Source organism: Patiria miniata, unplaced genomic scaffold (assembly GCF_015706575.1).
Source record: "Patiria miniata isolate m_02_andy unplaced genomic scaffold, ASM1570657v1 HiC_scaffold_23, whole genome shotgun sequence".
Taxonomy (NCBI): domain Eukaryota; kingdom Metazoa; phylum Echinodermata; class Asteroidea; order Valvatida; family Asterinidae; genus Patiria; species Patiria miniata.
The window spans coordinates 6,201,452-6,228,085 of record NW_024037062.1 but is presented as its reverse complement, the minus strand read 5'-3'; the positions used below and the strand labels follow the sequence as shown (position 1 = coordinate 6,228,085).

The window sequence follows — 26,634 nt, the reverse complement described above, 5'->3', positions numbered from 1 at the left end:
TCCTAAACGTCAGAGGTTTCAATGTCCTTGCTCTCTTTTTCACCCAGCATATTCTTATACAGCTTCTTGTTTGCTTGAGACAATAGTAGTGAAACCAATAGTTCAGTATCAAAACACGATTGTGTTTCCTCGTTTGTACTTTGTTCACAGTCACATGTTGAGGGATATATTCTCGGGAAGGTATTATATAGCTACAAAGCCATCACGTGAACTAATTACTGCTCACTGGTGCAGATTTGGCAATTAATTATCCAAAACAAGACTGCGTCTCGAACTCAACATTCTGATTCTGATAAATCAGCCGGCGCCTTCTATCAGATCTCCGGTAACCCGCTGTTGGATAACAAAAAATACCAATCAACTGCTTAGGCGAAATGTTTGCCTGTGAGTTGATTTTAGTGCATGCCCAAGACCATTTTATGATCTGGCTATTCAAAGATGTGGAGACTCTTCTTGCGTTAACCAAGCTGTTCAAGACGTCATTATATAAGAAAGATGAATGGAACAATAAAACAAAGCGACGGACTGACAGCCCGTGAGAGGCAGCTTTTCCGTGATGCCGACGCTCATGCGCAAGACTACGAAGTTATCATCCGTCCGTTTGCAGAAATCATTGCCCCCATCGGAATTCTGCTGAATTCTATTTTTCTCATCGTAGTAATTCGAGTGAAGTCCATGCGCACGATCATCAACGTCTATCTGTCGAGTTTAGCAGTGGCTGACGCTGCCTTTCTGATAATAGCAGCGTCGACGACATGGGTCACAGGAGCTACACACATTGATTCAGGTGCTTACCTAGCCTTATATATAGCATCTACAACGATGCAGATTGCTTCGTACTGCTTCGTGACTGTCATAGCGGTTGAAAGATTGTCCGCCGTACGCCAACCGCTAACCCACAGAGCTCAAGCGAGCAAGTCACGAGCAGCCAAGATTTCAGCAGGCGTCTGGGTACTAGCAGTTGTCACTGGCGTTTTGGCTGGACTCACATCTGATATAATTACGAATTTGGTTTTCATTCAAGTGTTTATGATCATCCTTCTCCTGATTTACCTGGCAACGTTTATCGTAACCGTTTCCTCGTATGTTTTCATCGTTATTAAGTTATGCCAAATTGACCGAGAGCGTCAAGCAGGCCAAACCCGTCGAGTTTACTCCATCGTACGCATGCTGGTCATCAACACAGCTGTCTTCTTCGTTCTCAATTCTATGGAAATCGTTTACACTGTCATTAACATTGTAGTCCTGTTCTCCACTCTCTCTGTAGAAGGGGTTGCCGAAATGTACTGGACCGGTCTCGACGTGGAGGTCTGCGTAGGATTCTTACGCTTCATAAACAGCTCCATCAATACTCTGGTGTACAGCGTGACTAACAGTCAGTATCGAGCGGCTTTCTTAGAGGCTTTTTCCCCGCTAGCAAAGCTCCTTCGACAGTGCCGCCGATGCCGCCGACCGCAGCAGACGGCGCAGATAGAGGTTGGAGCGATTCCACCAGCGAAGGCAGCTCAAGAATCACCGGTCTAAGCGCCGAAGCTCAGCGGCGAGGTGGCTAGCTTCCACCAGCGAGGAGTCGATCAGCTGCAGATACGCGGTCGAGGATGTCAAGCCACCGAGTGCGAGGAGCTCCCCAATGTCACAGCCAGCAGTTTTAAGAGCAATGTCCTGGATTATTGCACGGATAGGACGTTGCTGTGGTAGGCGGAGGATGTGGTCAAGCCAACGGACTTGTCGCTAGCTGCGTAGCGAGGCAGGATCCAGAAGCCGGTGATGGTAGACGGGTCCGATCTTGAAGTACCGAAATGGAAATGTGCTCATACCACCGGATATTCTCATTTGTCCCCAGCGTCTTCCGTTGAAGCCGGTTTTGGTATGGCCACGACAGTATTCACTGTATTCCGTGAGATGAACTGTGCCAAAACAGTGGCCTCCAATGCGCCGGCATACCTCTGGTCGCTTTCAAGGGGATACTAAGGCGAATCCGCAATAAAAAGCGGTGGCAAAGCGGAGTGCGAACATCACGGGACGCTAGGGGACGCTCTTTCCCTTTAATTCCTCTTTCTTATCTCTTTAATCATATTGATAATTAAAAAATTTGAAATTTACACCAATTTATTTACATTATTCCTCCTCTGGTCTAATTATGGGTTTTCCCGGCCAAGTTAGCAGATTTGGCGGCCTAATTGGTGACCAAGCACCCATTTTCGCACGAATTGTAATGCACGTTGAGATCAACATTCAATTACCTAAAAACACAAATCAATTTGATATTAAAAGCATGCGATTTCACATTTAAATCATGCAATTTCAACAGTAGGGCATTCAAAATTAAAATTGCACAAACGAGCATCCGAATTCGCCGGAGCTTCCAGCTGTGTAAGTTTGGTCATTCGAATTCACCATTAAGCAAGCATGTGTGTAAAGTAAGCAAAGTAATTCGAAATAGGTCCATGTCGTTCCGTTGTTTGTTAGAATAAGATGGAGTGCTTTTGTTCCAATTTGGAAACATGGGCGTCACGGGGGGGGGGGGGGGGCAGGGGGCGCTTTCTTCCCCCCCCCCCCAAAAAAAAAGAGGGGGAAAAAGGAATAGAAAAAGAGGCGCGAATTTATATTGCTGTAAATTTAATGGGTTGGGGGGATGTCCGTGCCCCCTCTAAAACTGATAAATCGAGAATATGATGGGAAATTCAGGCCTTTTTTTTGGGGGGGGGGATATGTTTTGCCCGCCTCTAGAAAAAAATCATGGGGACGCCCATGTTTAGACATATAGATATAAAAACCTCCAACAAGACTGCGACTACTCTGATCGCCATGTAAACTGTTAGATTGAAGCACTAGAAATATCAATACGCCGGCTAATTGTCATTACATGAGAATTCAAATGTAGACCGTGGTCTGGTCGTTTGATCGAAGCTTTCGATGGCAATGCCCAAGACTATCTTGAACTTGCAGACAAGCTTGCCATAAACAGATCTACTGACAGGTCAATCGTAGCAACGTATCTCAGATCTGGCAGACAGAAAAACCTGCCAAGAGGAGGGCCAGAAAAACAAAAATGGACCACGACTTGAAGCAGAAAAAAAATTGAAAGGGTGAAAGAAATTAAAAGACTCGCATCGTCTACTTTCGTTTACTTTTATTTTAAATGCCAAAATTGCTAAATAGAATGCGCGGAAATGAAAACGTAAATAAGAATCTGATGCAAATATACACGTAACCCTAAACCTGCTAACTTGAATGATCACTTAAACCGAATGACATAACTTCAATTGAGGATGTGTCAGGTCTTAAAACGAATTTGAACGCCTGCAATCTAATACAAACCACGGGAATGACAGCAGGACGCCACGTCGCTTCAAATTGACCACTATCAAGATGAATTCGAATGCTATTTTGGCGAAATTGGCAGGGAAAACCTATATTTCAGAAAAAAAAGACGCATCTAGGACGATTTTTTTGGTGGTTTCTTTTCATCATTTTATAATCCCTGCTTTTCGACAACTGCAAGCGCTGTTGCTGTGAAGTCGCTTTAGGCATACACTCTTCAAAATTTTACTTTCATGCACTAATAAAATAATGTATCACCAAAGCCAAAGAAAATATCACGGCAAGCCATCAAAACGCTTGGAAACGTTTGATGCTGGATCATAGAGCAGCTGTAACACTGAAATTTCTGCCTGAAATGACATCACAGCATCACTCATAAATATGGAAATTCGCACGAGAAGCTAAACCACAGAGGCACCAAACACCCTTGAAAATGGCCATATAAAGATTGTCAAATACAGATAAATTTGACAAAAAGGTCTATTAAAAGGATTGCGGGAAAAATGTTTTATTACAGTGGCTCTTTAAGCTATTTTTTTTGGTAGGTAAAACTAAGGAATTGCAGTGGACGTAACATTTTAAATGTATACTGACACTCTGTGGAGTCTGAAGTATGGCCACTTTTTGTCCGCCAGGAACAAGGGAAAAAATCTGCTTTTCAGGTAACAGAAAAGCAGACAAGTAAAAATTTTACAAAACGTTCAATCTGCTTTAATTTCAGGTAGCAGAGAAGTAGAAAAGTAGAAAAATTCATTGTAAAAAAACGTACAATCTGCTTTCTGCATTTCTGATAACAGAAAAGCAGATGGCCATTTTTCGTCCTCCATTGTCTGAAGGTGTAGTGAAGACCCTACACAATGGTCTTTATCCCATCGCATTTTAACACCAAGGTCCGGAGATACAGCTAGTTAAATGAAAGGACTTGAATTCCAAATTTGGCTACTTTTCAGATTATATCTAAGCTGTGCAGCTGCACAAACCAAACAAGTGCAATTTCGTTTTATCGACTTACATTCACGTTACAAACTTGACTGTTGTTATGCTTATGAAAAAAATTGACATTGCAGTTAATACAGTAAGACATAATGGTACTTATGTCACATAATTGCTCCTTACAAAGCTAATGTTCTGAAATAATTGTCTATGAGGAATATTTTTCAACCCATGGTTCCACAGGTGAACAGGTTAAAAGAAACCTATTTATTGTCCTCAGACTTGTTTTGACTGCTTCATATTTTTGAGACATAGAGCTATCGTATGTGTATAACATTTCCCTGTGGTTTTGAAAAGAGGCGCCCGCTGAATGGTCAGAATCTCGAGGTCGAGGCGCAGTCTTGTTTTGCATAATTAATCACCGAATCTGCTCGCATATCATAGACGCTTGCTGTGCAAGGGGATATTCCATAGACTAGGTTTTGTGCTGGAGGGCAATGACCGAACTATGAGTTCACGTGACGACTTTGTAGCTATCTAATGCTTTTCCAAAAACAAATCTTTCAACATGTGACTATGACTAGTGTATGAACGAGGAAACTTAATCGTAATTTGATAATGAGCTTTTGGTATCACTACTATTGTCTCAAGCAAACCAGAAACTTTATAAAAAATATGCCGGGGAAAATTAGCAAGCAAATTGAAACTCCTGCTTTAATTTCAGGTAGCAGAAAATTAGAAAAGTCGAAAAGTTCATTGTACAAAAACGTACAATCTGCTTTCTGCATTTCTGATAGCAAAAAAGCAGATGGCCATTTTTCGTCCTCCATTGTCTGAGGGTGTAGTGAAGACCCTACACTAAAGACCATAAAGACCCTGGTCTTTATCCCATCGCATTTGGACACCAAGGTCCGGAGATACAGCTAATTAAATGAAAGGACTTGAATTCCAAATTTGGCTACTTTTCAGATTATATCTAAGCTGTGCTGCTGCACAATCCAAACAAGTGCAATTTCGTTTTATCGACTTTACATTCACGTTTCAATCTTGACTGTTGTTATGCTTATGAAAAAAAATGGACATTACAGTTACTACAGTAAGGCTTAATGGTACTTACGTCACAGAATTGCTCCTTACAAAGCTAATGTTCTGAAATAATTGTCTATGAGGAATATTCTTTAGCCAATGGTTCCACTGGTGAACAGGTTAAAAGAAACCGATTGATTGTCCTCGGACTTGTTTTGACTGCTTCATATTTTTGAGACATAGAGCTGTCGTATGTGTATAACATTTCCCTGTGTTTTTATAAGAGGTAGATGTATCTTTAGAAATGTTGACAACTACACGATCAACACGGTGCATTATGATGTGTAATTGGCAGCTGTCTATTTTTGGCTTTATATTCTCATTACGCACGTGGGATGGCGCGAATTTTGTAGGGGACGGGGCCCAACGTTATTCCCCCCTTGGGCTCGAAGGATACCCCTGTAGCGCCCTCAGGCGATTCAAAGGTGAACTGATGCAGGAGAAACGTGAAGAAGATGAAGAGTTCCATCTTGGCAAGGTTTTCGCCCAGGCAAACCCGACGACCTACGTATTTTCAGTTTATTATTAAAACAAAAAGAGAACACTTATGGTGAGAAAAATGGATTCAATTATTTCGTTTCGTTTTTTCGAATTGCAATAATAACTGCCTTGCAATATTCAGACTTAAAGGAGTGCACGTACACTGTGCATTAAACTGTTTGATGATTAAAGCACTAGGTACGCCTGTATGGAAACTAAGTTTACCAGTTTAGTAAGACAATGAATCGTGTCAATAGTTTCCTGTTCCATTTTGTGCTCCTATAAATTCTTGCCCGAGTCCTTAATTAATTGTCTGCGTACATTGTGTACATGTTTATCCAGCTCCCGATAGCTTTCATATGTATATTTTCTACAATCTCTGAAATGTCTCAACGGTTTTTCTACTTCACTGACTCATCATTCAATCACGTAACGTCATCAATGTATAACTTCATCAATGTCTTCACTACTTCATTGTTTTGTCACTGATGAACATACTTACCGATTCCAAAAGGAACAAAGTGATCCCTGGCTCGGAAGTTGCCTTCCTCGTCAAGGAATCGCTCCGGCTTGAACTCTCTGGGATTGGTCCATTCAGTATCATCGTAGCATACTTGCCATAGGTTGGGTACTATGAGAGCCCCCTTGGGTATGTGGTACCTGATAAACCATTAATAACGGAAAATATCTTTATTTGAAAGTGTGAACTCATGTTACAACTGATAATGCAGTAACCAACGGACAACGTTTCACCAACCGATAATATCACTAAATTTTACCGATAATGTATCACTATTAACAAAAATTGACAGAGAGTGAAGTTACATTGACTACACTATCAATCCATTGTTGTGACATTATCGGTAAGTGATACAATATTGGTCAATTTGGGTGACATTATCCGTCGGTTACTACATTGTCAGTTGTAACACTCTTAAAATGATGCATCAAGGATCGTTTTCGTTATTGTAACGTATATATATTGTACATTTATTTCTTGTTGTGGTTACTGTGTTCATATCATTTGTGATGGTGCGTGTGCTCGAACCCTGACGGAGAACATGATGCTTGTGTTCTTCAGCAAGACACTTTAACAACCTTGGGCGGAGTAACCTGATGCCCCTGGGGCATCAACAAACCCAATTTTTTGAATAAAAAAAAATAGGGCCAATAACATTCACCTCCTATCTAATACTCATTCAACCCTTGCCAAATCAGCTGGTTCAATGAACTTTGCAGCCAGGGCTACACCCAGGCCGTGTCAAGAAACTTTCGACCAGACCTCCTGCCAAGTCTCATTGAAACATCAACAAAGACTGTAACTTGACACAGTCATCTCCCTTCATAACTGCATACCACAGCCGCCAGTCAATTATCTTTCCAGTGCAGTCTGGCAACTGTCTGGCACGTGGCTTTTATTTGTATTGCTGCGCAGGGTTAATACAATTTCCCATCTCCATTCATGAGGAGATAAGATTTTGCCGCACATGAGTTACACGTACTGGGCAAAAGGTCATTCGAGGTTGTTTGAGTAGCACGTAGCTCAGAAAATATTGCCTTTTGCGGTAAATTTGTGCTGAGTTTTCTGCCTCGCAAGGCCGTGAGGCAATATCTCGCCTGTTTGATTTATTCCGTTTGATATTTGCCTCACAGCCTGGTGAGGCATATCAGACAAAAGGCCAGCTGGTAGCGAAACTGTACGAACACGGTGATATTTTCTGAGCTACGTGGTGAGCAAACGGTCTCGACTGACTTTTTAACTCAGCACGTAGCTCCCGTGTGCGGCGGGCTTTACAGCATCAAGAAATTGATCTCCTTGCCTGTGAATAGGCGTAATAACTGTGAAGTGCTTAATAAATTGGGGCGTCGGTATAAAGCCCTGTATAATTAGCACCTCATTCATATTTTAGGTTTTCCCGTCCAATTTCGCACTCAGTGCATGCAAAAGTAAAGATAGGTCATTCAATTTCGCACATAGTGCATGGGAAAGTATAAATAGTTCATTCAATTTCGCGGATAGGGCAGCCAAAATCACCAATCGGCATTCAAATTCGCTATAGTGCAGCCAAAATTGCTAATCGGCATACGAATTCGTACATAGTGCAACCAAGTTCGCCCTTGAAACCCCCTCGAGCTAAGTTAGAGCATTCCATTTCGCCATAGGGCATCCAATTATACAATAAGTGCATCCAATTTAGCACATGTAATTTTGTTTCTATTTGTTTTTTTACAGCTTTCTCATGTTTATATCTTCTTCCACTTTATGAGCTTGCTTTGTCTATATTAAGTCGCCGAATAAAACTCATATTTATCGGATGGCCCAAAGGCATATGAATTAACAGAGGGAAAATGTCCTTACATTTCCCTCTGTTAATTCATATGCCTTTTTTTATCTTTGTAAATTTTCTTTCATAATGTATATTTTCTTGTGGTCATTTGCACCATCTCTTCAATTATATGCATTGACTAGAGACATAAATCATAGCATGTATACAATATCATGATTTTCTTCTTTCATATTGTATATATATATATTTACTTTTTGTGTTTTTTATCTTATATCTGTTTTCATATGACTTTAATCATTCAAAACAATCTTTTCATCACAACTTGAGACATTGATAACGGTTTTCTTCCCATATAATAATTCTTTGTTGAACCTTTTATATTCTTTTTAAAACATAATTATAACTAAATGTATATACTTAATATGATATCGCAACTGCAGATGGTTATATTTTACTGATCTTTAGTAAGAAATTTACATGTAAAGTTCAAAGCTCAAAACTGAGTCATTTTTTCAGCCATTGATGTTAATTGCGTAATGTCTGCCAATGTAAATTCTAAAGCTGCTGATGATTATATGTAGAAAGCAAAAGGTGAAATGCAAAGAATGCATTACCAAAGGAGATGAAAGAAATATATATATATATACAATTTGCGCCAAGGCGCTGGTGAGGAACAAAATAACTTGCTCAATAAGCAGGCCAATGCTACTATAGGTTTTCCCGTCCAATTTCGCATTTAGTGCATGCAAAAGTAAAGATAGGTCATTCAATTTCGCACATAGTGCATGAGAAAGTATAAATAGGTCATTTAATTTCGCGGATAGGGCAGCCAAAATCACCAATCGGCATTCAAATTCGCTATGGGGCAGCCGAAATGGCCAATCGGCATTCAAATTCGCTACAGTGCAGCCAAAATGGTTAATTGGCATTCATAATCGCGTTAGGGCAACCAAATTCGCCAATCGGTATACGAATTCGTACATAGTGCAACCAAGTTCGCCCTTGAAACCCCTTCGAGCTAAGTTGGAGCATTCTATTTCGCCATAGGGCTCCAATTATACAATTTGTGCATCCAATTTAGCACATGTAATTTTTTTTTTCTATTTTTTTTTTTTATAGCTTTCTCAAGTTTATGTCTTCTTCCACTTTATGAGCTTGCTTTGTCTGTATAAAGTCGCCTAATACAAATCATATTTATCGGATGGCCCAAAGGCATATGAATCAACAGAGGGAAAATGTCATTACATTTCCCTCTGTTAATTCATATGTTTTTGGTTTAATCTTTGTAAATGTTCCTTCTTAATGTATATTTTCTTGTGGTCATTTGCACCATCTCATGCATTGACTAGAGACATAAATGATAGCATGTATACAATATCATGATTTTCTTATTTCATATTGCATATGTACTTTTTGTGTTTTTTATCTTGTATCTGTTTTCATATGACTTTAATCATTTAAAACAATCTTTCATCACAACTTAAGACATTTATTACGGTTTTCTTCCCTTATAATAATTCTTTGTTGAACGTTTTATAATCTTTTTAAAACATAATTATAACTAAATGTATATACGAAATATGATATCGCAACTGCAGATGGTTATATTTACTGATCTTTGGTAGGAAATTTACATGTTAAAGTTCAAAGCTCAAAACTCAGTCATTTTTTTCAGCCATTGATGTTAATTGCGTAATGTCTGCCAATGTAAATTCTCAAGCTGCTGATAATTATATGTGGAAAGCAAAAGGTGAAATGCAAAGAATGCATTACCAAAGGAGATGAAAGAAATATATATACAATTTGCGCCAAGGCGCTGGTGAGGAACAAAATAACTTGCTCAATAAGCAGGTCAATGCTTCTATAATTTACATTTCACCTCTAGGAGACAAAACAAATACAACTATCGAAGCCCAGGCATCTGTAAAAAATAATGTAAATTGTCCAGTGAAGTTTTATGAATGGTCATTGGTGGCACACATATTGCAGGTTGGGAAATACGCGCAAAGAATATTTGAATATGTATTACTGTATACAAGTCATGTAAATACAGTGCTAAATTGAATGCACTAGTTATGAACATGAATACCCTATAGCGAAATTGAATGCTCTATCTTTAGTCACGTGTCCTTCCGTGCTAACTTGAATGCACTATGGCGAATCTGAATGCTGTTTTTACACTTTTGATTGCTCTATGGCGAATCTGAATGCCCATTATGAATTTTTGGCTGCCGTATGGTGATTCTGAATGACTGTTTTTCTTTTTTGACTGCCCTATGGCAATTTTGAATGACTATTTTGAATTTTTGGTTGCCCTATAGCAAAATTGAATGAACTATTTATACTCTTGCATGCACTAAGTGCGAAATTGGACGGGAAAACCTGTATTACCCTGATACTGCTGTATCTTCCAAGCAGCGGTGCGGTATGCTGAGTGGAGCAATACATCCAACTCGCTGGATCTCACTGAGCACTGCCTGGGTGTACGGTAATTTTGGTTTATCAGAGAGTTGGGGTAGTCTGTCACGACCCACGATGTTTTCTAGCTCATCTTGGACCCTCTTCTGGATCTCAGTGTAGGCTACCATGTAGAGGATGGCCCAGCGAAGTGTGCTGGCCGAGGTCCCTGCCCCGGCCGAGAAGAGTCCTGCGATGGTGTAATACAAACTGTTTGTGTTCAGGTAGGTTGGAAGGCCCTGGCTTTCCTTCTGTCTCATTTCGTTGTAAAATGCGTCGATGTAATCCCGCGAGCTCCCGGGCTCGTAACCCGTGTCGTGATCTTCCAAGATGTCCTTGATGAAAGCCATCAATCGATTGTTGACTTCAATCTGTCTCTTGACAATGGGAAGGAATGTCAACTTGGAGAACATCGGGATAAATTCCAGAACCCCTCCTGCACCTGCAATTTCGATGATATCATCGGATATTTGGAGAAGCTCGATGAATCTCTCGTCGGTGTACTCGAATCTCTTCCCGAAGAGAACTGAACAAACCACGTTGGCCGTGGCACTCTCCATAGCGCAGCGAAGGTCAAACTTCCGTCCTCCTATTTTTCGTATCTCCTCCATGAGGCATTGTGCCTCAGTCGAGATTTGCTTCTCGTAGCTGGACTTCGCCATCCCCAAGGAGCGGAGAGTGGTCACTGAAAACCGCCGTAATTCTTCCCATTCCTTCCCGGAGGCACTCACCACACCTTGCAAAGAAACACAATAGAACATATCCTCGGAGTGGTTTGTATTTAATTCCAAGTAGATAATACAGTGACCTGACACACCGTGCTCCTGGAGACATGCACATAATAGGAACAAAAAATTGTATACGTCTCCACAGGGCAATTTTCTATAGATAAACACGTCTCAACAAGGTTTTCACGGAATAGATATCAGGATTTTACTCAAAAACCAGGAATATCCAAGGTATAGTTATCCATCACAAATGGTAGAGTTTTAGAAAAGGGATATTAAGTCCAAATGTCAGCCAAGGAAATTAATTCTGGTTAGAATAAGAGCAGTTTGAGACTGTACTTTCAAACTCGAAAACTTTAGTACACAAGAACAAAGAAATGTCTCCAAAAAGATACACATTTCATGTATGTGTTTCGTTGTTTTTGTTCATATGGCGCTATTTGCATTGTTGTGTATCGCCCTTGCATTTTCTTTTAACGTCTCTCAATTACGTCTTGGTCATATCATGGCAATGGGGCGGGGCCATTTCATGTAAAAAAGACCGTATGTAATTGTATAAATTTAAACAAACACTGTTCCTTAATGTTTGATCAACGCACGTATATAGCGCGTCTGTTTACAACCGTTTATAGGCGTGCCATTCAACCTTTTCAAGATCGCTAACACGGGCGTTCAAAATGCAGTTCGCCAACAAGAGTTTGCCATGGAGAGTCAATTTTTCAAGTTTAAGGTCAACAAAATATGACAAAATATGAGTGTCAGTGGACAACTTGAGCTAATTACGATTGGGCGTAGCGTTCTGCCGCCTTATAAAAAATCCAATATATTGGTTATTGTGAGAGAAAAGAAAAGGGCAAGGGGGGACAACGGCAAATGTCCCGCGGAAATTTTTTGAAACCTTTAGTTTCATTCGTCCATCGTTCGTTGTCAAAATAGCGGTGCGCATGTGCTTTATATTCCACGACAGTGGTGTTTTTTTTGTTTTTGTTTTTTCAGGGGGCTTGACCTGGGGGGGGGGGGGGTTCAGCGTTTCACAAGGGGTCACAAATGGTGGTTCTGCAGTAAATACTCCTAAATCTGAAGTCATCCGATTACAGAAACTTCGAGCGAGGGGGTGATTTGGGGGTTGGAAGGAGCTGGAATTCAATTAACTCCCGTTGGGGGCGCCATACAGCAACAAAGCAGCCGCAAAGAGAGGGCTTGCTTTGCGGCCAGATTTCGAAGTCGGAGATTTTGTTCTACCAATTTTTTGATGCAATATGAGTTATCCATCCTTCCTCATGCCGTACAAGTATAGTTATGGGGAATATTTCAAAACCTCGCTTCTTTATAGGGTGCAGGCCAGTTAATCGGCCCAAAATTGCCTACGCCGGCCGAATTTTGATTTGTATGACCTCAATATTTTCTTTTATTGAGCATAATTATACTGTGGGCCATGACTTTGAGAGTTTGTGAAAGATATGGGTGTAAGCCGTGCACAGGACTGTGAGCTTGTATTTTGCAATGGAGTGCAGTCATCGTTTTTTCAAAATGGCGATGGCCTTCAGGACCATTTTAAGGGGTGACCATCTTCGGATGGAAATTTCTCCTAAAAGTCATCAGTTGAACCAAAAAAATTCAAAAGAAAATGAAAGATTATAAAAAATGTGTGTCTCGAACACTTTGGAGAGTAGTGAATGTTTTTAGTGAGTAATTATCATTGGGGTCTTTGGAAGTTTATTTACCGGTTTGCACCCCAGGAAAGCCTAGGGAGAATAGAAAAACAAAGATAAAAAAGTGGTGCGGCGACGCGGCTTTTTTTTTTTTTTTACCTGTTTTTTGCTTCAAATGTCGGCTGATGAGTGCCAATGGTGCCCGACTAAACTTAGTGCAAATATATGGGAGTCCAGAGAGGCCACATAAAGCATATTCTCGATCATAACCCCATCTAAAAACACGTTAAAATTGTGCAGCAGCAGGATTCCAGTCAAACCAGTGAGTTTGGCGGTTTTGAGACATCATCTTTTATTGAAAAAAAAACCTTTTTCATTTTGCCGACGCGCATGGCTACGGCGACGCCCGCGCATACCAGAAACCGGAGATTTGTTTTTTTGGCCTAAACCGCTGAAACGAAACGGGCAAGACAAGTGCGAGTCAACCTCTAGGTCTAACGGTTGTGCCGTTAGAGGGTGCACTATTATGAACCGTCCACTAACAGTCACTAGCTTCTTTGCCCAAGACATAATGTTGCTAGCATAGCATCGCGACTTTGGGCGTGATCCCCATGGTTTATGGCTTCTGTTAAGCGCCCGTTAAACAAATACATTGAACAAAATTAGGGAAATGCCAACATGGCCGGATAGCGCATGTAGCGCACCGCGACGGCAATCCGAAAATCGCCGGTTCAAACCCTACTCAAGTCAATTTCCTTGTTCAACTTTGAAAGACTTATAAATAATAAACCTACTCAGTGTCCCTTTGTGAGTTATTTAAGAATTTAATGGCTGAAGTCCTTCATTTTTCTGCGCCCCTTTTTTTTTTTTAGGAGGGAGAGGGGGTAAGGTATGGAGAGGGGGAATGTGGGATGGGGGTAACCTTAACTTACCATGTCCAGGCAGGCTTTTCTGACAGATCTCAAAAGTAGGACGACCGCTTAACTGATGCAGAGCCAACGCCTTCTTGATGACGTCGAAGTCTTGCAAGACGACAACTAGTTGGTTTGTCAGATAGAAGCTGCACACGGGTCCGTATCTGATTGGTGTTCGAAACGGAAACGATATGGGAAAATAGGAATGTGCATTGAATTCACCTCTGAAACTTTAAAGAACATTTCCTTTACAACAGCTTTCGAAAATGTGACGCCCTTGCTTATGCACAGCTCGGAAACAGGTCAACTCTTACGCGAAAACAGGTCAACTCGTACGCGAGAGTATTGTTGAAGTCTAAAAATGTAGCAGACTTACCATTTCAATACGGGTGGCATTGTGTTTTCGTATATCGCACGATGTGGGCTTTGACAGGGTGCGAAGGTCCGGGGAAAAATATCATATTTGTTTTGTTGTAAGCAATGAAAAGCTGATTTAAAAATCAACTAATAGGGACCACACTTACTCAGTAACACAAAATACTCCTCTTCGGCAAAAAAAAAAGTATGCAGACTTACCGACCCACCGACCCGAACCAAAAGTTTTAGTATATCACATGTACTTGTACGACGCTATAGTCTAAACTCACGGTTACGATTTGGCTCGCGTACGAATGGGCTCGCGTATGAGTTGGCTCGCGTGCGAGTTGACCTGTGTACGAGTTGGTCGCGTACGAGTTGATCGCGTACGATGAGTTTCCTCGCGTAAAACGGGTTTACCGTACCTGTATTTCACCGCTCGTATACAAAAATAGTGTGTGGCCATCAAAGGCAATATACCAGCTTTCCTGTCCGCTTGAGTGGGCATTAAGTTGTCTTTTTGTGCATTCTTTGTTACTCTAACACTGACCCGCTCTGCGTGATATACATGTTTATGTAATAGACTTATTGCGAAGAGGAATTCCAATTTACTGCAGCTTTAGTGGCACACGTAGGTCCACTATTAATAGAACACTTAGGCCTATAGAAAACCGAGTATAAATTATCTTAATCAATTGTCATTATTAAAAAGGAACTTAAGAATAGCACATCTCCCGCTTTACGCAACTGGGACTGGAATATGAACACACTGGAAACTCACAATGTATACACAGTCAAGTAACGACATGAAAGTAAGTTAGCTTTATTGAGAAAACGATAACACTGCATATACATGTGCAATTTCTTAATTACATTTATTTACACCACGAACTTTTTTGTCGTTTTGTTTCTTTCCCTAAACATGCAGTCATGGTAAAATTACATTACTGTCTAACATGGTACGAAAAAAACTACCAAAACACTTACCAAAATTCCAATATTCTACGTATAACGATTTAAAAAGCAGCTTGTAAACCTATAACTTAGGGCAGTGGATATTTTGCCGGAGACGGCAAACCTTTAGTAAACGTTAGTTTGCCGGATATGCACCGAACATGCGCAGTTACTGGTTTTTTTTACTAACATTTTCCGCTGACAAATGTTAGTCTGGCTCCATGCCAATATTATCGTTGTAACCTCGTATTCACAAGATGGGATTCAGACCATTTCGGACTTTTTTTCCCTTTAAAAAAAATCCTCCAGAGCCACAAATCTGAAAAAAGAAAATGTCATACTTCGCAATAAAATGTTTGAGACATGTTAAAATAATAAAAGAAGAATATTCTTATTTATTTGGGGATGGGAAAAAACCCTTAAAAACGTGGCGGGGATCGGAATCGAACCCGTGTCATCCCGCTCACTGAGGCCTTTGCTTAACCACTACACCAAACGTGCTACACAACTTTTGGTAGGAATTTAATACATCTTATAATTCAGCCCTATATTAAAGAGTACAGCGCCCTCTGTTGATATGGATTGCCGCCGGCAAACCTTTAGTAAACGTTAGTTTGCCGTCATTACCTCCGGCAAAATATCCACTATCATAACTTAGCTAGATCCAGGTCTTACCGTAGCCCCAATTCACTTAATGCTTCGTACGTAGGCACTCTGCTCACTGCTAACTGCGGTAAATACCCAAGCAATGGCCATCCCCACGGGCCGGGAGGCAGATTACGTGGCTTACGAATCAACAAGGAGACAACTACAAACACCAAGAAAATAACCAGAAAAGTCCAGATATCTAAACCTAACGAAGTGTTTGAAAAATCCATGATTTGCTTTCACGTTCTCGCGGTAAGCATTGTTGACCTATATCCTGCAGTTTGGTTTCCAATCTCGCACAACAACATGTTGTGCGTTGTACCGTCGAGGTACCAGTCTAGGCATGGAACATGACCCTTGACCTTCACTCACTGCATAGACTTGTTGAAGTCGATTATTAGTTGTGCCTTGTCAGCGGCGTCGCTAAAACAGTTAAGACCTCGGCTTTTCAGAAAAACCGAGGAAATTGTAGAAAACTTGGGGATTGGGGAAATTGGAAATTATTTTATATATACCATAGTTACAACTTATTAAAACGTTCATATTAAAACAATACAGTCAAGCAAGTTATCAGCAAAATGTATAACAATTTAAGTATACATATGCATGTATACAGCTGTCAATGGACATCAACTTACTGATTGATATTGAAATCCATTCAATGCACATTTTAATGTCGTTGTAGTCATTTTTGTTAATTATCCACTTTTTATTTGAATTAAATCTAGTATCTAGCAACTTTTGATTAACTTGTAAATACTTGATTAACGTATATATATTGTTCAATCCACGGTTTTTATTGTAATTTTTAAACGAATCTTCTTTTATTTTTAATATGCATTGGCAGGGGCGTAAATCCCGGAAGGGAATGGCGGATCCCCCCCCCCCCCACCCACTTTTTGACCAGGGGGATGGGCTATTGAATTATCCCGCCACTTTTTTTTGTAATGAGAAAGAAAATGCGGATTTTGAGGAATTAGCACAGAAAATAGTGGAGAAACAAAGTACAAAAGCTTTAAAAATGTATGTGCGAGTATACATATTATTTACATTTTCACCCAAAGAGCGCCCCTAGTGCAATGTGACTGTCCAGCCCCGCCCCCCCCCCCCCCCCCCCCGCCCAGCCCCCTGCTTTTCGAATTTCCACGACCGGGCAATTTTAGGATTTTGGGCATCCCCCATCCCCCCCCCCCCACTCGCCGGCACAGATTTACGCCACTACGTATTAGTACTTTTAAATTTATTATAAGCCGATTTCATCTGCAAGATTAATGGCTACCGATTGTTTGTTTGTTTGTTTGTTTTGTTGGGGTGTTGGGGTGTTTGTTTGTTTGTTTGGTTTTTTTTTTAGAAAAATCACTTGAGGCGACATCCAAGTAACTCGAACCGCAAACAAGCGTGTCCCCTCCAGGTTACTGGCACGATGCGCAGTTTTGCCACAAGGACCCCACTGTCAAACCGGTTTTCCACAGGAGTCGCCGCGTTGGAGTTACCTTCAAATATCTGTGGACGGGATATTAAACAAGAAATCATTTTTCTTGATTAGCTTCAGAAAATCAATGTTCTACGTGGGTGAAAATTATTCGGGCAATCTTTGAGCGGTGTTTTGTGAAGGGTTCTTGACTTCGATTTCACACATTTTTTTGGTAACAAATATCGATTCTTTAGAACTGTATAGAAACAATCAAACATCCTTTTAGGGATTTCATAATTGTAAAGTGCACTGTTTTTCTCAAAATGTAAAGTCCACGCGGTTCCTAACACTGAGGGCGCTGTTGCTGTCATGTCAAATGGGACAAACAGAACGGGATTTTTCTATACAAATTTTGAACCCTATTATGAATCGACAATGAAACACCAAAAAACAGTAAGTCGACTGCGTCAAGACCCCAAAATGCTGGAAACCTTTGATTCAGCAGGAGACTTGATCACGCTTGTGCTCATTTATCATAACTCAAACGATTCGCCGACAACCGTTTAGACAGACAAACCAAAAACTGGAAACATTTACAATTAACAGACTGAAATACAAGGAGACTTTGCAATTGAAGATTGCATAAAAACATTTAATTACATAAGCCCTATTTTGGCATATCTCCAAGGGCGGATGCAGAACACAATTTTATGGGGGGGGGGCAAAAAATGATGGTCCCCAAAAAATGGGTCCCAAAAAATTACGGCGTGGGTTACGGGGCCCGCAAAAAGGCCCCTGTTGTTTTTTTGGGAGGGGGTGGTCTATTTTTTGGGGGGGGGGGGCCTGGATGCTCTGTGGTGCAATCCGAGCTTATTTCTGACCACTTTAAACAATTTCTTTTTAAGGACAAGATGGTGGTGTACGCAGTGCCTGCCTTTATTGCGACGTCACTTGAAAAAATAAGTGCGTTTGTGTGTGTGTGTTTTTTTTATTATTGGGGGGATGGCCCCCTTGCTTCCCCCCCCCCCCCACCCTCGCCGGATCCTCTCTTGATTAGCTCCGTACATACCTGGGTGGCTCCGTTGCTATCTTTCACGTACTGATACCCATCGGAAGGGGGTGAGTAGGTCTGGTAGGCCACCTTATACTGAGACATATAGTAGGCATCCTTCACGGGTTCATAGTTGGAGCCCTGCGTGATGATGCCCGACACAACTGCTTCTGTGCCTGTCAAGTCCACCTCTATCCAGTTATCTGGGCCGTCACTGCGTACAATTCAGAGAAGTACTCCAGTCATAAGACTACAAACGCTGAAAGTTTGGCCGTGCTCCAATTACTTGTCTGCGCCTTTTGAAGCAGCTTCAAATTGACAGGTGCAGGGGCGGATCCAGGCATATTTGCAGGGGGGATGGGGGTTAGGACTAGCTGTCAGATATTTTTTTAATCAGCAAGTCAGTGCTGAAGAGTAGACATGTTTATTATTTTTCCTCCGGACATTTTGCCTCCGTAACATCAAAAAGGGCTGGGGCGGGGAGTGGTACCATCTTCCAATGCGGAAGCTGTTCAGATCCGACGATCAAGCACCGTGACGCCATCACAAAATAATGTGCAAATACCCCCCTTACTCCCGCTAACTATGCTTCTGTGTTGCCTCCCCCCCCCCACCCATCCGCGCCTGAGGTTTGTTACTGCAGTTCTCAGCCAAGTAACTTGGATGCGGTCTGAGATTCAGTAATAAACATTATTCCTAGCCATGACAATTGGAAAATGAATATCAGAATTCCCAGTTTAATATTTTCAGAAAGGTAGACAAATATACGGGACTAACGAGCCATGAGTCCCATGGCCAAAGTCCGAGTCATACAGGCCAACTTAAGACGTTTGTTGGCATGTACGACAAGAGTTTTACTGGCATTATGGCGATGGGTAGACTGGAGTCGATCAGATCGCGAAATTGTCGTTTGATTGAGACGGTACAGTATAATAAGAAAACAAAAAAAATCGTGTTTTTTACCCCTTTGGACAACAAGTCTGACCGTGTAGGTTTACACAACCACATATTGCGTACACATGGGTGCGGTATTCGGTTGGCGTAAATAAAAGATCAATTTTTAAAAATAGTGCGCATTGCACTTGACTATGCAATGTCACTCTCAAAAAGGTACAAAGGAAGGCGTGTCTAAGTAACGAAATAGGTTCATATACCTATCAGGTCGCCAGTAACTGTCTGGGTTGTTCAGTCGTGCGTGCGTGGCGGGACGGTAGTCCGGACTGCTGGACGCCGTCAGTCGCTCGTCTGGGATAGAACCGTCTTCAATGCCGAGCGGGTAGATTCCTGAACACTGAGCTACACAATTAGAACAAAACAAACGTAAGTGATGATGTTGTTCAATTCCAACTGTAGTGCTTTTATTATAACAAGTTTAATTTTTAAATGCATTCTAATTGCCATGAGATCATCTGAAATTTCATGGCAGCCCCCCTCCCCTCCACCCCCAAGTTTTCCCAGGGCAACAAAAGCGCCCCTCTCGCGGTTATAAATGTGCCCCCTCGAGGTGACATCAAAACTGTTCCTTAAACGCACACGTATCAAAGCATTATGATCGCGCTCCAAAATGGTCTGCTATTTTGTAATGGAAAACCTACATAACTAGGTAAACGAAACACAAAGAGCAAGATGGACAACGTATTGATATTTTTTTCCTCGTCATATAGGTTTATAGCGAAATGAACGAGACTATATTCTTTTCATCCCCTTTCACACCGACGGAAGGTGTTATTTTTTTTTCTTTTCTGTTTTCCTTTTTTTGAGCAAGTGCCCCGTTTTGGTGTTGCCCAAGTTTCAAAAGCGTTCCGCCGCCCCTGTTCACGGACAACCACTTCGTATTTTTAAAAGAAAAAAAACACCTTTAAAATCAAAGTAGAGCGAGAGCAGTAGAAAACAAAGATGTTGAATATTTTAGGGAAAATTAAATTCAGCTGTGCAAGAACTGCTTTACCACTGATAAAAGGTGAAAAGACGATAAAAGGTGAAAAAACTGACTTTGTTGTTCAGAAATGTACTGGTCTGTCTATTATGTGATTTTCAACCCCCCCCCCTCCCAAAAAGCTATGTTTCTATCAATTAAAATAGTTATTCGCTTTGAATGGGGCATCGAGCTACACAGTTGGCCCATGTTTGGTTATAAAATAATTATTTCACAATTTTCGATTGTTTTTCTTTCTTTTTTTTTGGCTGCCCGACAATAATTTAGGCTTATCTGTCATGTATTAGAGGCGCAAAATCAACCTCCAAATAAAGGTGTTTTTTTTTTCAAAAATAGAATGAGATTGTTTAGAGCTCGTTATAGGACACAAATTTCGGATTAGTTATGAACACTGACAGTACTTTTGTCAAACATAAAGCGAAAACAAAAAACAAAATGCATTTAAAGGCATAAGATCATTTGCTTTTCATGCATTTTTTTTTACCTCAAATAACAACAACACTCAAAATCGAAAAAGAATGTTCGATACCTGTTAAAGTTTCAGCTCAGTGGATATTATACATTTGGAGAAAACTGTGCACAATATTTTGATCAAAAATAAGTCAATTGACTGATCGTTGGGAATCACCCATTCATGATAATTTATTCTAAACTACGACAGCAATTTCACCAGGTGTTTAGTACCTGTACCATCTTTAATTCAAGTAAGGGTTTTTTGACGTTTGACGGGAAAATAATTTATCCATATTCTTGTACGATTTAAGTAAATTTGAATACAAGAACTGGTGAATATATGAGTTTACTTCGTGAAAACAAAAATGACCTATTCAGCGCACAGTGTACATGTGGGTCGGTGGGTCAAGATAAATTATTGAAAATCCAAATTCACTTTTCATTTAGAAAAAAAAAGCAAAAACAAAACTAGATCTTCTGACTTGCCTGTACTACGCAAGAGCGTTCCGATTCGCATTTCTTTTCCAACTTCGTCCCCATTTACAGACAATGTCAAATGTACATTAAGTAGGGCCAGCTGCGCTAGCGCTGCATGCATATAGCTCATAATGAACACGTATGAATGCGGCATTCCCACGACGATAATTAGTGACCGCCGTCATGGATGTATGCGAAATAATGGCAGATCCTCGCGAAGTACCGGCAGATCCAGCACGCATTTTTGTTCCCGTAAACCCCCAAAAAGTCTCCGGTTTCTGGTATGCGCGCGCGTCGCCGTAACCATGGGCGTCGGCAAAATGAACAAGTTTTTTTTTTGTTCAATGTAATATGATGTCTCAAAACCGCCAAACTCACTGGTTTGACTTGAATGCTGCTGCACAATTTTAACGTGTTTTAAAATAAGGTTACGATCGAGTATAAGCTTTATTTGGCCTCTTTGGACTCCCATATATTTGCACTCAATTTAGTCGGGCACCATTTGCAGTCATCAGTCGATATTTGGAGAAAAAATACTGTAAAAAAAAAAGCCGCGTCGCCGCACCACTTTTGGGGCAAGCTTCATACCAGAAACAGGAGACTTTCTTTTTTGGCCTAATGGAACGGGGTCCGAAATCCACAGTTTTACTATCTTTTGGCATTATGGCCTGGAAATACTTTTTTGAGATGTGAATTTTGAATTCCCAAACGGTTTTTAAGGGAGATATTTAGATTGGGTGGTAAGAGATTATCTCCATAGCCCCCAAATAAAATGTCACCCCTTTTTAAACCTTTTAAGTAGTTCAATATCTATTTCAAAATGTTGAACTCTTTCTAAAAACTTCACTGCTGACGATGCACACCCATTTCTTTTAGCAACGGACTGCATCACACCATGGATCCTAGACACCAGGATAAACGACTGTTCTGAGCTCTAGTACAAAATGCACTCAGTGGACTTGCCTTAATTGGTTAGACGCGTGATAACGGGCATTAATACCCGTTGGCGCGTAATCGCGAATTTTCCAGGTGTGCCATTGTGTTGGGTTTTTGCATGACATCTAAAACGGACATATTCATAAAACTGTAAGCAAAACTACTTCTTATTTAAGATATAATTGTTCCAAAAAAAAATAAAAATAAATACTTCAAGATATAACAGATAATATTGTGCACTTTTTGTCGTCATAGATGAAGTATTTACCCGGGAAATAAACGTCAAATGTCGAGGAGAACACCGTTTACCCAAATTTCGTTTTTAATTAGGCTTTAGTAAAATGTTTTAGAGAGATGTGATGCCGAACCGATGAAACAAAAGCGACATTTCATTGTTCATCTTAAAGCTAAAGATATTGTGCTCGGCATTACCATGGTTATGTAGTTATCACTTGTCAGAATTCAATAACAAAGACCAAAAACGTTGACTCATGAATAGTCAAAAATATAATTCGCTGGCTTGACAGACTCGCGCATTGAAAAGTATTTATGGTATTTGCCACCAGTACGGGCCGTTATCACGCGTCTAACCTGGAGTTGGGCCGAGTCGTTTTTCCTGGTGTCTAGGATCCGTGCTTCATCTAGCCGTCACTGAACTGGGCACACAATGTGCATGGACATGCATGCGCAGGGACACACATGTACATGTACAAATATGTTTGTATGCAAGTGCATGTAGGCCTACATGTGCATGTATTTAATCGTTAAGAACAAATCATTTTTTTATCGAAATATAGGGGAGGCTGGGTGGGTCAAACAAATTAGGAAAAAAAATCCAAATTTAAAAACATTAACGATTTTGAATGACCCCTAAGTACTCACCATTTTTAGTGTGTTTCTCCCCCTTTGGGCAGCGTTGCCGTATTTCCTCAAAAACTGCTTTCATCCAGTTCTGGTTGTCCGTACCCGGCTGAATCGGGTTACCAAAATAGCAAACCCTCGCCTCAGCCTCCACATAACCAAAGTTATCTGTAGGGTACAACATCACAACAATACAATAAAAGCTACTGGCCAATTTTGTAAAAAGAAAAATAGGAATTGAATGACAACCCACACCGTACCCCTGGCTGGATAAAGATTATTATATTTTTTTTAAATGAATGGCATCATGTTGGAAAAAGAACAGAAATAGACAAAAGGGATCAAAGCAATTAGTTGTAAACTTAGCTCCTTTAACTTTCCGTAACACACATTATAGGGACCATTAAAATGTTGTTGGATACATAATTACACGAGGTATCAGAATGCTGCATGAGACAGGATGGAAACGTAGAATAAAGCCATTATACAAAACACAAAACTGACCGAACTATAGCTCAATCTTTACGTTGTGTTTACGCAAAGTTTCTAAAGGCTTTTTATTTTCATTCTTCACGCAATTGCATGCAGCTCTGCCCTCTACTTGGTAACCCTGCAAGGCAATGCATTCTTCAGCCCTAGTTCTCATGGGGAAAAAAATGGCTCGTGGGGACACATTTTGTGCTCTTCCGCAAAATTCGATGCCTCGTGGACAAAAACGTAAATCGGGTCCCGCAGTAAAAACGTTCACAACAGACAAATGGTAAATGTGATTAACTTCATTTTTTTCACACTAAGTTATTATCGAATATGTCATCCTTTCAACGTTTCAAAAGTTCAAAAATTCGACTTGGTTTGGAAAAGAAGTTGACTCTTGGCATTATTGCAGTTTTCGTTACTCACCCTGAAGGTGGGTTTTGTGATAAAACGAGCTAGTTTTTTTTTTCCAACCGCATAACGTGTTCCGTACCCGCACTATTTCTAATAGTCCTTAAAAATGCCCGTGGCTATTGGCAAACGAAATAATTAGTTACATTATAAACCTCACCGTGAGTAACAGCCCAAAGTGTGATTAAGGCTACAGTGAACATTGCGTTCATCTTTCTTTAGTTGCAGTCAGCTATTTTATCTGATTGGCGAATCTGCTCCGTCGATGTTTAGAGGAAGCGTGTTCTACCGTAACGATCTGTTTGGATTAAAAAAATAATTCAAGAAAAATCTATAAATGCAGAATTGAGAATTTCGCAAAAAGCCTGTCATATATTTGAATGGATTCTAAATAGGAATCGTTTTCAAATTCTTTGAGAAAAGAACCTCTTCACAAAATGATGTTTTCGTTTCATTCAGGATCCAGATAGTCTGGAGGGAGGGTGATATATTTTTCTATAATATGTTTGCATAATATGGTTGTATTAATGATGTTCCTGGCCGTGTATAGCAAGGTCATTTTGTTTGGGGGTAGACGTAAAAAAGCCACATTGATCATCCGTACTGAAAAGTAGACAGTGTTTTTTTTTTCCGGGCACCCGGCCTCCATAAAATAAAGAGGGGGGGGGGAGGGCTGGGGATTCTTACTATCTTTTTGGAAAGCTGGTCATGGGCAATATCGGACAATAAGTGAAGCTGTTTCTGGCATCACAATGGATCTTTTTACTTACAATTCATCATTATCCACGCATGCGCATCAATGCATGCACCCGGCGGCAAGAAGCGAAAACGTATATTGAAAATGTACAGGGGTCCAAAATGTTTGGGTCATTTTTTAAAATTTCCCCAGGATTTCTCGTGTTGTTACGTAGAAAAGCCCCTCGTGATATGCATTACTGTCTGGCCTATAAGTGTGTAATTTTTTTTTTTTGGGGGGGGGGGAGGGGGGGCACAGAATAGAACCTTAAAATGCTCTAGTCTAGCTGTGCGCACAAGGGCGAAGGGAAATCAGCAGGGCAGCTCCTTTCCGCTAGAGGGGAAACATATAATTGTGTTCTTCAGGGTACTCATCCACCAAATTTCGGGCGGGATCGCGGTGCTGAATCGTGCACCGGGCTTCAGCGTGGCTGAAAAGGCCAGAAAGTAATGCGACAAATCCTGGAGAAATTGAGAGAAAATCCTGTATATTTAACCCTGTATATTTAAAGCCGATTTATGCGCATCGAGCACAGGGGCGGATCCAGGAATGTTTGCGGGGGAGGGGGGTGTTTCATCGAAAATCTGAAAAGAAGACAGATTTTTTTCTCCGGACATTTGGCCTCCTTAAAATCAAAAAGTGGTGTGTGTGTGTGGGGGGGCTCATTACCAGAAAACGAGTCTATTGACATAAAGAAAAACAAAAGTTGCTAAAAGTCAAGATAAGGCTGGGAAAAAAGATATCCTCCTAAAACAACTGTGCCTAAAATTGTACCGTCTCCAGGGGATGGGGGTTTCCTCCCCCCCCCCCCCCCCCTCTGTGGAAAAGCCACTCCCCCGGAAAAAAGGGGGAGGAGAAAAAAGAAAAAAAAGTGGTGTGAAGTCATATTTGCTATTTATTTAATACACATTTAAAACATGGGCGTCTGCAGGGGGTGTAAATGAAAAATGGGTGGGCAAATGTCTCCCGCCTTTCCTTGAAAAAAATGATAAATTGAGAATATGCTAGAGAAAATAAAATTGATTTGGGGTTAATTTGATTTGCCCACCCCCCTTAAAAAATCCTCCCGACGCCCATGAATTTGCACAATTGTGTTATTTGAAACAAAAATAAACAATAATAAAAAATCTTATGCAAATATGGTCCTAGTATGTATCTTTAAACGGGACTGTAGTTTTGTAGCGACGGTTTGTATTCGAGTTTTTGTTTGTATTATGTTTAAGATTTTGAAATGATGATACATTAAAAAAAAAATGAAGATATGTCTTACCTCGATACAGCCTGGATCCGCTCTGTCAAGTCTGAAGTTAACTCCAGTTCAGTTTGACTTACTACTATACTAGCAACAGTTACCATAACAGCCAAACATATGCAGTCCCTTCTTATTCTTGTTTATTTAGCGCAACTAGCTAGGCCTATTATCATTCATTAGCACACGTTAAGAATCCCAATCTAGGGAACAATTGAGAAGGAGCTGTTTTTTGTATGAGTGAAATGTTTCCATGGCAGCATATCCGTTTGTTGAGACAAACGTTTACCTTGGTGTGAGTTCGATTGTTTGAGCATCTTGCCTGCACTGGATACAGTCCACGTTGTCATGAAAACCAACACACACACACTGCCTTGCTATTCATGCAAACGATCCGCGGCTAGCAATTGTATAATTAGTCTCTTCTGTGTACGTTTTCTGACCTTCGCAAAGAAAGCAAGTCAATAAACTGAGCCTGCATTGTATCAACATTTTAAATGCAGTTACGTGATGGGGCATGTGGTATTGAAATACTATGTAGTGCGAAATAACATTTTAATTATTTTATTACTATCTCTTCCAAACCTGTCGAGAAATAATACTGAATTAATCTTCACAGCATTAATTATCAAACATTTGAAATAAACGTCGTTGATGTGTGTAAATTAATTATCAGCTAATCCTTCTAAAGTTCATATTAACCAGAAATATAGCCCACCCTTTGAAGAACTATGTTTGAATCAATTCTTTGCTGTAAGTCTGCCGGGGATCAAGTTTTCAGTTTGCGCCCCCCCCCCCCAAAAAAAAAAAAAATC

The 26,634-nt window shown here is 40.6% G+C and overlaps 2 protein-coding genes across 2 annotated transcripts; both read right to left on the bottom strand.

Annotated features, from left to right (window-relative positions):
• Positions 1-2,916: 2,916 nt before the first annotated feature.
• On the bottom strand, positions 2,917-16,658 carry LOC119731305 (cytochrome P450 2J6-like). Its single transcript, XM_038204452.1, has 5 exons — positions 15,849-16,658; positions 13,881-14,026; positions 10,503-11,304; positions 6,326-6,483; positions 2,917-5,847 (listed from the first exon to the last, which is right to left on the bottom strand). The coding sequence occupies exons 1-5, from the start codon at positions 16,049-16,051 to the stop codon at positions 5,666-5,668; spliced, it is 1,491 nt and encodes a 496-aa protein (XP_038060380.1). The 5' UTR covers positions 16,052-16,658; the 3' UTR covers positions 2,917-5,665.
• Positions 16,659-17,024: 366 nt separating this feature from the next.
• On the bottom strand, positions 17,025-26,254 carry LOC119731304 (lactadherin-like). Its single transcript, XM_038204451.1, has 6 exons — positions 25,841-26,254; positions 23,995-24,132; positions 22,971-23,117; positions 19,441-19,582; positions 18,305-18,500; positions 17,025-17,324 (listed from the first exon to the last, which is right to left on the bottom strand). The coding sequence occupies exons 2-6, from the start codon at positions 24,044-24,046 to the stop codon at positions 17,178-17,180; spliced, it is 684 nt and encodes a 227-aa protein (XP_038060379.1). The 5' UTR covers positions 24,047-24,132; positions 25,841-26,254; the 3' UTR covers positions 17,025-17,177.
• Between the last annotated feature and the right edge of the window lie 380 nt (positions 26,255-26,634).

What these genes read in the sequence shown, in the direction of transcription:
- LOC119731305 (XM_038204452.1), bottom strand. Translation starts at nt 16,051, where the DNA reads ATGGATTTTTCAAACACTTCGTTAGGTTTAGATATCTGGACTTTTCTG. An exon ending in GAAAAGCCTGCCTGGACATG is followed by an intron (nt 11,305 to 13,880) that starts GTAAGTTAAGGT and finishes TTTCTTTGCAAG; the next exon opens with GTGTGGTGAGTGCCTCCGGG. An exon ending in CTTTGTTCCTTTTGGAATCG is followed by an intron (nt 5,848 to 6,325) that starts GTAAGTATGTTC and finishes GAAAATACGTAG; the next exon opens with GTCGTCGGGTTTGCCTGGGC.
- LOC119731304 (XM_038204451.1), bottom strand. Translation starts at nt 24,046, where the DNA reads ATGAACGCAATGTTCACTGTAGCCTTAATCACACTTTGGGCTGTTACT. An exon ending in ACTTTGGGCTGTTACTCACG is followed by an intron (nt 23,118 to 23,994) that starts GTGAGGTTTATA and finishes TGTACCCTACAG; the next exon opens with ATAACTTTGGTTATGTGGAG. An exon ending in AGTTACTGGCGACCTGATAG is followed by an intron (nt 18,501 to 19,440) that starts GTATATGAACCT and finishes AATTGTACGCAG; the next exon opens with TGACGGCCCAGATAACTGGA.